Below are 12,846 nucleotides of genomic sequence, written 5' to 3'. Positions count from 1 at the left end.
TTAATTCGCGGAATGACGGTGCACGCGCTGGCGCTCCTCCTGGCTCGAAATTACTTTCGGCCGGCACACGAAACCGAGAGATACGCCTGGTTCGCGGCCATTATGCGCGACGTCCTCTCGTCGACGGATAATTCGGTTAATTGTCGGAGTACCGGGGCTGCGAACGGACCCTAAGTGCTGCTCTTCGCTCAGGAGATCGGCACGACAGCCTTTCCTGCTGCTTTTATTCCCGGAATCTAGCGTGATTTCCTAACGCTAGGTTACGGAGAGACAGTGGGTAGTTCTGTTCCGTGGAACGGAAATTATACGCGATGGTTATTTCAGTTATACCGGTGTCTATTATCTTCGCATTTTCGGGCTTATCGCAATTAGCGCTCGGAAATACTCAGCTGAGCAGCATGACTGGTTTTATACAATACTTCTTGTCTTCTGGAATTATACAGATAATGCCACAGTCTTTGGGAAAATTAATATTCTTGGCTAAAATAGACAGTTGACTGTTCCTTAACCGTTTGAGTGCCAAGCGGCGCGATCGCGCTTCTATTTTGTGTCCAAAAGTGCCAGCGCTCTGAGCTGCGAAGCTGACAATCAGCGCGCTCGGTTGGTGAACGCGGAATATGAGAAGCGCTATCGCGCCGCTCGGCATTTTTGGACACGGAATATGACAAGCGCTATCGCGCCGCTTGGCAAATATCGATTGGGAAACAATAATGACCCGTGGCACTCAAACGGTTAACCCATTGACATACAATGAAAACGTCATCCATTTCACGTGTCATTGTAGACTTCGACGTCTCCGAGACGTCAAAAATGATCTCTGACGGACAGTATATCGTGCAGTATACTATTAAGCCTTTCTACTCGAGGGGTGAGCTCCAGTCACCATTTTACAAAGTTTGGAACAGAAATTATACCTGATAGTTATTTCAGCTATACCGGTGTCTATTATCTTCGCATTTTCGGGCTTATAGCAATTAGCGCTCGGAAATACTCAGCTGAACAGGTTGACCACAGTCTTTGGGAAAATTAATATTCTTGGGTAAATAGGTACTTGACTGCTCTTTAATCCACTGACATGCAATGACGTCTGTCTGTACTTTCACACCCCTAAATTTAATTTCTACTCAGAAACTTTTATAGCAGAAAATAATCATTTTATAGTAAAGGCAGTTTGTTACTTAGAGAATTGTAGACATTCAAATACTGATAGTTTAAACATTTTTTTTCGGGGTCCAAATTGCCACGAATCGAACCACTCGAGTCTTCAGTTTGCAGAAACCCCATAGAAAATATTGCACGAGTTTTCCATTTCCTGGACTATTTTATCAATCTTCTTTAACATACTCTTCATCCAAAACCTAATTACTTGAAGATGAAAAATCGTCCATTAACTTCTCCCAAGTTTCTTAAAATTAGACACTTCGGTGGTTCAATTCGTGGTAACTTAGACCCCCGAAAAAATTTGTCAGTGAACCTATCAGTATTCGAATGTTTACATTTTTCCAAGCGAAAAGCTGTCCTTATTTTCCACTATAAAAGCATCCGAGTAAAAATTAAATTTAGCGGTGTGAAAGTACAAGTTTTGCCCTTTATACTAACCCCACAAACGTTATCGTACGATATTTTCTCGCGAAGTTATGGCTGTTCAAGTATGAGCATAGTACAGATTCACTTTCGCTGTTTACCGTATTTCCTACCTACTTCGTCTCGCAATCTTCAACATTCCGGCTGAGTAAATCTAACATTAAGCGAGTACTAAGCTGCAGGGCGAGCAGTGACAGGGTTGATTCCACCCCCTGTACACGCGCGGTGAGTCCGGGAGACGCGTGTATAAATGCACAGGGTCGCGTGACATTTATGACGAATGCATCGCGATTGTAAGCGTTTCGAAGACGACGCCTGCAATCTCGAACAGCGGCTGCAGAGTGCCAACTACTCGAGACACCCGAGCACCGTTTGGAAGTTAAATCTGCTCGGGTAATACTCCTGTCGGCAGCTTCGCCGCTCTTGAGCCAACGAAGCCTCGCTTCGTGATTATTCCGCTCGCGACAACCTCTCGAATCTGACGTCTGATTCGATAAGATCGAGGACGAGGGTGCATTATCTAGCCGACTCGCGACGGCGTGTCGACGTAAATCACCTTCGAAGGTAGCCGCGAGACGAGATCTCTGTGGATAAAATGGCGGCCGACAGAGGAGCGATTCCCACGTGTTTCTTTGGTAAAATCAACCCGGAACGAATTTCCATTTCCGTGGAAACGTGAAGGAGGAACAGCGTGTCCGATTGCTCGACGGAAATGCAGGAATGGGCACGGAAAAAAGCTGGGTCCGGCCACGGTCGACCTCCGTTGCCGAGGGTCTGCCAAGGTCATGGACGGTTGCAGCTGAGAACTCGAAACACAACGAGTCCGTTATTAGTCCAGTTTCCTCCGTGAATAGGAAGATAACGCGGAGAAAAAATGGAGACGAGAGTAATGGGTCAGTGTTGCTCAACTCTCTCTCTCTCCTGACCATGTGCCAAAGTCGTCTAGGGCACCTGAGAACTTGCCAACGTCTCGTATTTAAGACACGGATATGTTTAAAATATAAACTGGTTACGTGCTGTAGATGAGCTCTCGCCGTGAAGGTAATAACGCGAAGGAGAAGGTTGTACGTTATAGTTATCGTCACATTATTTCGCGCGACACCTGCTATGATGTCGGCACTTGCTACCGAAATTATGAAGAAAGTTCGGAATATAAAGATGGCGGTATATCAGCTTTATGGCGCAATAGAAGGTAGGCAAGTATTTCAGTTTGTAACCGGGCAAGTGAATGTTGGAAATTACAGATTCGCCTGGATGTTTTCCGTGCGTTGGCGAGAAATTTACGAACACCTATGTTTGCGTAAGGCGTTACGATTCCGGCTGGTTAGATGCCTGCGGAGTTGCTGCCCCGGTGGCGCTAGTGTGTCGGTCAACACGCGTACTTCCTTTCACGACGTTCCACGCCTCCGCCAGATCGCGTGTTCTATCGATCGACAAATAATCTCAGCGATCACTGAATATTTTCTTACCACGATCAGTGTGTCCTTACGTAAACACGCGAGTCTGCTGTAGCCTTTTCTTACTATGGTGGATTCGTGATTAATCTCTTGGGATATATTGGCAGTTTAGTCTCTCCGATTTCGAAAGATAGATTAATACGTTAAATCTCACGATAAATTATCAAGATAATAGGATAAAACGAATATTATGAGTTTAAAAAATTAGTTGGTCATAGTCGATGAACACTGGGTTAATGTTTGCTCGCCTAATCTTTGTTACCGTGGGTAATAGTAATTCAATTGCTAGACACTTAGGATCGTTGCTTAACTTTTCATAGTTAAACTAAATTTCCATTTCTTATCTTGTTCTGTTAATCGACTCCAATTTAAAGAATTAGTACCACCAATCACTGGTATCAATGTGTGCACATCTAAACACTGTCAATTTGGGTAATAGTAATTCAAATGCTAGATATTTAGGATCGTTGCTTAACTTTTCATAGTTAAACTAAATTTCCATTTCTTATCTTGTTCTGTTAATCGACTCGAATTTAAAGAATTAGTACCACCAATCACTGGTATCAATGTATGCACATCTAAACACTGTCAACGTGGGTAATAGTAATTGAAATGCTAGACACTTAGGATCATTGCTCAACTTTTCACACTTCAGCTAAGTTTCTACTTTTATCTCGTTCTGTTAATTGACTGGAATTTAAAAAATTAGTACCATCAGTCACCGGTGTCACTGTATGTTCATCTAAACACTGTCAACGTGGGTAATAATAATTCAAAAGCTAGACATTTAGGATCGATGCTTAACTTTGCATATTTAAATTTTATATCCCGTTCTGTTAATCGATTTGGCAAACAAGCTGTTCGATTAGGACAAAATTTGGCATGCGATCGGTACCGACCTGTTTAGCACTCTGCCGTTGGCAGCGTACTCTTGCAAAATCCATTGCTAAAGACACACACAGACTCCATGAGTGTCATTTTCACGCCTCGTCGATCTAAGCAAGCAGACGACCGAAATTCCTCGAGGACCACGAGAAATCTGAACCTGGAAATCGTCGGTACAGCCATCGTGGAGACGTGACAGAGTTCAGAGTTCTCGTAGCAATCGACAAGGCCGTGTTTGTCGAGCGAGCTCTGGTAAGCGGTCCACGCGATTTCGCAAGCGCGTACGGTGACTCGCTCGCGGGACGGAGCGGGACGGAGCGGGACGGAGCGTGTAGCGACGGTGAGAGAAGGATCGAGCAAGCGGGCCACTTCGCACGTGTGGCCAATCGCGATAACTCGAGTGTGCTCGCGGGGTGTTACAGAGAATTATCGTCGGGAATGAACGAAGCAGGATGTCGGCTATATCTACGCCCCCGAGCGAATTCTCCAGACAAAGCGGGCAAACCGCAATCGGGCCAGATGCGCGTGCACGTATTGTGCACCGAGGCCTGTCCTAAAATAATTTATCTGCCCGCGGGGATACGCGCGCGCACCGCCGACTGATAATGCTCCGCGTTCTGCAATCTCGATCCGAGCTGTTTATTCGGTTATCGAAGTTATCTGTCCGCGTTAACCGGCTTGCCTCTAACGACGAGCTGCACTAAGCATTTCCCTGAGCTTTCACCGCGATGACGCACGTCAGACCTACCATCTTCTGCCAAACAACTGAGGTGCAGTCGCGTTCAGAAGGTCCATGGTTGATCATGGAACTTGGAATGCGACGATATGTACAATTTAGGTTAGAGTATAGTCAATCTGTTCAAGGTCAAATTTTTTTTTTTAATGTGATTATGGCAATGATATTTGATGAAAGGTTGGTGGTTGAACATGGCAAGTTAGGTCATATTATATGGAATGAAACGGTCAATTTAGGTTAGGGTACAGTCAATCTCTTCAGGGACGAATTTTCTTTTTATGTGATTATGGCAGTGATATTTAATGAGAAGTTGGTGGTTGATCATGGGAAGTTGGATCATATGATGTGAAATGGAACGGTAAATTTAGGTTAGGATATAGTTAATTTCTTCAGAAACGAATTTTGTTTTTATGTGATTATGGTAGTGATATTTGATGAGAAGTTGGTGACTGATCATGGGAAGTTGGATCATATGATGTGAAATGGAACGGTAAATTTAGGTTAGGATATAGTTAATTTCTTCAGAAACGAATTTTGTTTTTATGTGATTATGGTAGTGATATTTGATGAGAAGTTGGTGACTGATCATGGGAAGTTGGATCATATGATGTGAAATGGAACGGTAAATTTAGGTTAGGATATAGTTAATTTCTTCAGAAACGAATTTTGTTTTTATGTGATTATGGTAGTGATATTTGATGAGAAGTTGGTGACTGATCATGGGAAATTGGATTATCGATAAGGAATGGAACGGTGAATTTAGGTTATGATATAGTTAACCTTTTCAAGGACGAATTTCTTTTAATATTATTATGACAGTGATATTCGACGAGAAGTTGATAGTTGATCATGGCAAGTTGGATTATTGATAAGAAATGAAACGGTCAATTTAGGTTAGGGTATAGTCAATCTCTTGAGAGACGAATTTTGTTTTTAGGTGGTTATGGCAGTGATATTTGATGAGAAGTTTGGATCATATGATGTGAAATGGAACGGTAAATTTAGGTTAGGATATAGTTAATCTGTTGAGAGACGAATTTTGTTTTTGTGATTATGGTAGTGATATTGGATGAGAAATTGGTGGTTGATCATAAGAAGTTGTGTCATACTATATGAAGTGGACGGTAAATTTAGGTTAGGATGTAGTAAGCTAGTAACTATGATGTCAAAGGATTGATTATGGCAGTGATGTTCAACGAGGTCGTTCTTTTTATTGTCAAAGGATTCTGTGGTGTGTAGTTCTTCAACTGATCCCAATTTTCTTTTCCCTTATAGTAGTCATAATTTTTATAAAACTAAACGTGTACACATGTGTCGGTATTCCTGAAGAGGCTACTGGGAGATGGAAGAGCTTCTAGTGTCGAATATTAGAATACTCGAATACCATACAATTCATGGCATATTTCTAATTTAATTTCGAGATTTTAACCAATATCTGGAATTCTAGGTTAATAAATTCCATCGTAATCTCGAATAATAAAATCCCATCAATTAATCTTCCGGTTTCATATGATAATATCGCTAACGTTAAATATGTATTCTGATCTCCAAGGCAAGCTATTTTAGCACGTCAATACGTAAATCAGAGAGCTGTATAATTTTTGGGTATCGATTTAACACCACCATCTCTGCGAAACATAAACACGGATAATAATTAAAGCGAAATTGGGAAAATAAATAGGTACATATAAATACGTATAATTTCCATCCTTCTTGAACAAAAATCAGCGTTAATTTTCCAGGAGAACGAACAAAAACTCGTAAACCAATGATTCCAAGCCACATTGACGATTCAAATGCTACACCATACCTAATAATAATATATATCGGGTGTCATTATTTAATTATAGAAGTACATATAAATAAATAAGTGTTTATTTATTTATATATTATTATATAGGTGCATATAAATAAATAAGGTAAATACATGTAATTTCCATCCTTCTCGAACAAAAATTCGTAAACCAATGATTCCAAACCACATTGATGATTCAAATGCTACACCATACGAAATAATAACATACATGGGGTGTCATTATTTCCTAATTCATTTTCCAAGACGAAACCTATTACCCCAACTACAGAACGTTCGATAACGAATTGGAAAAGTTTTAAGAAACGCGACGCTCATCGCGCCTGCGCTCGCGATAAACGGAGCGGAATGAAGCGACCCAGAGGAAAGAAAAAAGCTCAAAGAGAAAAAAAAAAAGGGTGGTCTGCAGTGGCAGTCGGTTGAAATGGGAAAACGTGGACGCACAGGGTGCACGGTCCGAGCGATAAACGGCGGCCATAATTTTTTCCCCCCTCGACCCCTGCGTCCTCGCGACACAACGCGCCCGCATGATTACGCGCCGGCCGGTCGGTAACACCCAGAGATTCGTCGTGGACCGAAGTGTAATTCGTTGAAAGAGCCTATTGTGAATAAATTGAGCCGGAGCAAGGATTGGGCAGCGGTCAGAGGCGATGTTCGACGCGGTGTCCTCTCGCCATCGCGTGGTCCGTTTTGTGCGCATGAAATTCCCACCGCGATCCTCTCGTCCTCTATCCCCCTTGACACCCAATTTATCAATCCAACGTTGAACAACCAACTGTCACGAAGGGCCCGATCAGAGGTGCGACCCGAGCAGCCATTGTGTCCCCTCTTCATCCCCGGACCGATCTCTCGCTCACGATCGTTCCTGTTTTCTGCCAACGTCTCGACCGTAATTGGGCCTGATAATTAGACCAGAGCCCCTGGAACGTGTCGTTGCGCTTGTGTATCCGGCGAACGCTCGTTTCCGTTCTAACTAACTGCTTTTATCGTTCGCACGAGCGTGCCCGCGCTCGTTGTGGCCGATCGCTTTATTCCCTGCTCCGGTTCCCGCTCGCACGACCATAAACCGCGCGGATCGTTATCGCGTCGTATTGTTCAGAGCCGGGAAACTTTCGACGGAATTAATCGGCGACACGCGCGTTGGCCTCGTTATTAATCGACGAGAGTGGGCCCCTGTCGAGCCTCGGTATCGGCCAGCGATCGAATCCGCTGGTCGAGGAGCAAACACGCCGAGCTGAACCGAACGCTGTAACTGGAATCGTCGCGCTACAGTAATTCGCGGTCAACGTCCTCGCGGCTCGGTCGCGCAGATAAGGTTAATCTGCGGTTTTTCGAATCTCCTAGCAGGAGGATCGAACGGTTTACGAGGCTGATGATAGAACAATGCCGAAGCAACGCCGAGGAATATGGCGGAGGCTCTTCAACGGTCAACCCTTCGGCCGGAAGTCGCCGCGCGCCGGAAGTTGGCCAGGTTTAGGCGAACGCTGTGTGCGACCTATCGCGACCATCTACACGCGTTCGCCCTTCGGCCTCTCTGAATGTATAAACGCGAGTCGCCGCGTTACGATGGGAATGACGCGTGCTCGAGGAAGGGGACCGACCGGGGCCTTATCTGGGTGGATCGAAAATTCCGATTGGGTCACTGGAATTGCTGTAGCCATTTGAATTTGTATAGATTGTTGAAAATGATTTTGGATCGTATCGAAATTTTCGAGTAATATCCATGCCAATACGCGTAAAGGTATTCAAGATGCTGTCAACTCGGTCTACGTTGGTTCCCCAGTCTAAATCGCAATTGCAGGCGACTAGCTGGCGCAGTTATGACGCAATCGTGACGACATCGGTATTTCATTCATCCTCGGATGAAAAGCCCACGATCGAAGAAAGCTTGACAGGCATTTAACGCGAATAAACCGTGCCTGCCTGGCCTGCAAATAGAATTAACGAGCGTTGGAACGATAAGTGACGTCGTGGCTGTATCTGATTCGATTAGGAAGTATATTTCGTCGTGTACCCGTGGCGGACGAACGGTGTCGTTGAACTGGAACCAAGCCGCTGTCACGTGAAAAGAAATCGGCCGACGATCGTTCCTCTACTCGCTGTCGATTAAACACACCCGGTATACATTGCGATGCGTGTCACGCCTACGCGTGTCGCGTCAGGCGTTTGTCGGTACGACGGAAATTACTTTCAATGATACGAAACGTAGTTGGCTTGGCAGTCGGTGGACAGAGGAAGCCTGTACTCGGGTGACGACGGGAGAAGATCGGATCGCGGATCAACGGGATATCTCGATCGACATATACAAGGTTAGGAACGAGAGGTTTCGTACGGTTTCATCGATAAAACACACGCCTAACGGGCCGAGAAATTTCGCGGAGCTAAACGTTACGTAGAACTGGTTATCCTTGCGTTTGCACGCGGTCTCGGATCGGAGTTGAGATAACCGATAAACGGCATGCCAGTTCGCAGTCGTGAAGCGTAGCGCGCCGATACTTAACCCAGCCTATCAGCCTCCGAAATCGAGACCTACGATCCCCTTTCGACACGGCCCATCGACGCCTTCCGGATTAGGCCCCGCGGAAAACCCTAGCCGCTGTCAATCCGCGTTCTCGAGTTGCCTCGACGCGGTGTAGTCGAATTTCGTTTCGCCGTTGGGCGCGTCCAGTCCGCCATTTTTATCTCCATAACTGGATTTTCGAGTGGACGGTTCTGATCGCCGATAGCGAACGCCAGCAGGGGAACCCCGGGCCAGCGACAATGGCAATTTGTTATCCGGTTCGCAGGAACGGCGCGTCCGTTCTAACTCGATTGCAAGTTTCTCGCGGAAGTTAGAGCGCGAGAGAGAGGTCGAGCGTCGCGACGCGATGCACGGCTAATACCCGGTCCCCGCTGCGGATCGGTTGGACTGCATCCAGCCGAGCGGAGCCGACAACGGGCACGGCAAGTGGAACTCCGGATATGTATAATGCGCCGAAACGTGGAAGACGCCTGTACAGAGACCGTTCTAGCTCGAGTTTCCCATGTGCCACTGTGCGATTCCCGCCATATTCACGGCCCGATGATTTATATGCTAATTCCACCGCTGGAACACGATCTCGGGCTACCTCGTCCCTGCCAACTTTCACCGTCCAGAGACGCTGGACTGGAGAACGTTCGCCTTGGACTCGTCGGTCAGCGAATCTTTCCTATGTTCCGAGCCAGTCTGGAAAAAATCGAGCCATCTCTAGCTCGCTCGCGAAAGGATATACCAGGTGATCTAGATAGGCAACGACGAGGAGAAAGGCTTTGGCAGAGTTTTGACACTACGGCGTCGGGAAAACGTACTAGGGCATTCGGCTAGGCCGTGGCACTGCTGGCAAGATCCATTTTTAGATCACGCGAGAGATGCCACGAGTTATAACGCGCAGCGTGAAGCTGGAAAGCGAGAGTTAGTCATCGTGCGCGCATTTGCGTCGCACGTTTCCAGCGTCGTTATCATGGCGCTGGCGAGTTGCAGCGACAAAGAATAGCCACGGAGTGGTGGTTTGACAGGAGGTCGGGTTAGTCGCGAGTGTTATCGTTTGTTTCATTCACCTGGTCGTCGGAGAAGACGCACTTGACGTTAATCCAACGGTGCGCCTTCACGGTGCAGTTGCATCCGTCCATGGAGCATATCCCTGGCGTGGTGGCACTGTGGACGTTCGCAGGCAGAGATACCAGACACCACAAAAACACCGACCATACGATCGCACGATCACACTTTAGCCCGTCCAGGGCGCTGAACACTCTCCTTCTGCCGCTCATCTTCTCCATCCACGATCCTCCAACGGTGCTCCACGATCTCGATCGATCGCCCCTTCGATTTTCTCGCGCCGAGATCTCTTCCTCACATCGTTCACAGCCGCACACCGTTACTCGGACGCGAGACACACTTTCATCGATCTGGATCTCGCCGCGATCCCTCTGATGAGCCTCACATCTGTTCGATCCGAATCCGATCGATCGGCTGGAAACTGGCAGCTTCGACTGGAACAAAGAGCGCGATCCAAGCGAGATCTCGAAGCTGGCGAGCTTATCGATCGCAGGCCTCTCCCGTCGTTATCCTTCTGCGAACCGGATTTCTGTGGGAACGGCCGCGAGTCGGGAACGCGTTCGAGGACAGAGGAGACGAGAAGTGGACGGAAGACTGCTCGAGCGGGCAGCCGCCGCGAGCTAGTGGAAACACGCGCGCGGACGACTTGTTTCCGAAGAGGTGGGGCAACTAGAAGCCAGCTGACGCGATCATGACGGAGGTTGCTTTGAAACTGTGGTCGGTGGCATGCACGATCGGTGTCTCCTCCCCACCAAGAACCGTGTTCCTTGCCTTGCTTCGCTCTCACGTTACTCTCCCTCTTCGGCCTTTTAAAAGATAAAAGCCAGCCACGAAGCGCGTTCGAGGCCGGAGGGGCGAGCCGTGTTCGACACCGGTTCGACGAGGCGAGTCCTGTCCGGGACGTGACGGAAGAGAAGGGCTGCTAGGGTCGGGACACCGGTTTTCGTGCTGCAGGTCGCAGGGTCGTCGCGCTTCGTCCCTTCCAAGGGTTGACCTTGACCAAGTTACCCAGCCCAACAGCTCTGTCCATCGCGAATCGCGGATCCTCGTCAGCGTGCTTTACGTAACGCTTGTTTGTATGCGGTTTGCCTGGTTACGCTCGTGGCACAGCCACTGTACCTGTTGACGCGCCATACCTACCAGTTGTCATACTTCCTCCTTCTTCGGTTACCGTGCACCTTGTGCGGTTGTCTGTGCGTTATTTTCGTCGGTTTCCAAACACCGAGTATTTCACCATCTTTCCGGAGAGACCCGTAATCCGTAACCCAACTCCGATCCACAGGTCGAAGGACGAAGTAGCTGGCTGTCTTTGCGAGCCTAAGCCCGAAACCTAATCCGTGGTTAGCCCACTGTAAAGACGAAACAGGGTCCTGCCACGAAGCGTCCGTTCGTAGCCACGTCGTGGTTCATGGTAGACGGCGTTTCCCTAAAACGCCGTGCCATCCGTGGCTCTCGGCTTTATGAACAGAAGGCCCGGCCATTTAATTTCCCATGAGAAATTGCGCGTGTCCGTGCAACTCGCCGCTCGTTGGCGTCCCGTCGTGTCCGCGTCACACATGCGAAACGTCCATTCATTCGTCTCTTCTCGAACCAGGAAGCACCTGACGCCGGCCGAAGTGGCCATTTCCGAAATGACCACGTGCTGACCATACGTCACATCGGGGCCGACTTTAAAGCCGCCCTCCCAATTTCCACCATCCTCCTCGTCGCTCCCAGCTCTTCGATTTCGCTTCATGTTCCTTCCATCGATCTTCTTCCGTCTCGCATTACTCGCCGTGGATCGGTGAAACGAGACCGATGTCAAGGATATTCCACGGTCCCGGTGTCAGCCGACGCGTATTCACAGTTATGACGGATGAATTCTCGCCGATGTTACACCTTCTCTGATCCTTGGATCGCGGTGGACGCGGGATTGTTTCAATAAAAATTGCAGTCCTTGCTTCACGAAGCCTATTGCGTTCAATCTCTGCGTGATCTAGGGTCTGACCTCTCTGTCTCGCGAATCGCGAGCGGGCCCAAGTTCTTCGTGCCCACTAGGGATGCACAGGGTAGCCGCGAATGAGTTGAAAATATGGAATTGTGGTTGGAGGGAACGTAATTTCCTCGGCGAGCCAGGTCTCGATTAAATACACACCGAGTCCTGCCTCGATACCGGTTTGGCAGCATGTTGCTTTGCGAGTGCGAGGCTCTCGAAGAAGTGGTTCTCGCGGCTCGTTGACGACCGAATCGGTGATTGCGTATAGGTAGCGGACGCATTGCTGCAGGCCAGTCACGCTGGACGGAATTGCGACGTGATTGTGCCTTATTAGGGATGAGCCCGGCGATGACTCGCTGGGGGAAGCAGCGATTGTCTGGCTGACAGAGGAGCATCGTCCTCTGCTCGTGATCTACCCAGACGAGGCTCGCGAAACGGAGCACCAATTAGGGGCATCGCCACTCCGAGACTCGGTCTAACGAGATGGCTACCTGTCACGATCGTGACCGCGTTCAGGACCGCTTTTTGACCTACAAACACCTCCGTGGTCTGTCAGATTTCACGGTTCCTATCTCGTAAATGTAAGAAAATCGCGGAAAAACGGATGACCGCGTCTTTGTACTCGTTATAAGACGATTGAGAGTGAAAAGTATTGACAGCGTACAGACTCCACGCGTGTAGAACAGTCAAACCCAGGTCGTAAAACACAAAGTAAGAGACTGATGTGTTAAGAATACAGATTCTGAGACAAGATACTTTCTTTAATTTTAACCCTAGTCCATTTCATTCCCCGAATCACATCTCTTCCATAAACAACGTAGA

General features: G+C 47.7%; 1 protein-coding gene across 1 annotated transcript in view; it reads right to left on the bottom strand.

Annotated features, from left to right (window-relative positions):
- The window catches only part of LOC108546046 (uncharacterized), a 34,039-nt gene extending 23,291 nt beyond the window's left edge, over positions 1 to 10,748 (bottom strand). Inside the window, exon 1 of the mRNA XM_017897968.1 lies at positions 10,052 to 10,748. Coding sequence (XP_017753457.1) covers positions 10,052 to 10,270 — 219 coding nt within the window. The 5' untranslated portion in view covers positions 10,271 to 10,748. The remainder of the gene's footprint in view (positions 1 to 10,051) is intronic.
- Between the last annotated feature and the right edge of the window lie 2,098 nt (positions 10,749 to 12,846).

The sequence above is a fragment of the Eufriesea mexicana genome, unplaced genomic scaffold (genome assembly GCF_001483705.2).
Source record: "Eufriesea mexicana isolate 0111107269 unplaced genomic scaffold, ASM148370v2 scaffold4744748552, whole genome shotgun sequence".
Lineage (NCBI taxonomy): Eukaryota > Metazoa > Arthropoda > Insecta > Hymenoptera > Apidae > Eufriesea > Eufriesea mexicana.
Note: the sequence above shows the minus strand (reverse complement) of the source record. Positions and strands in the feature narration are given on the sequence as shown.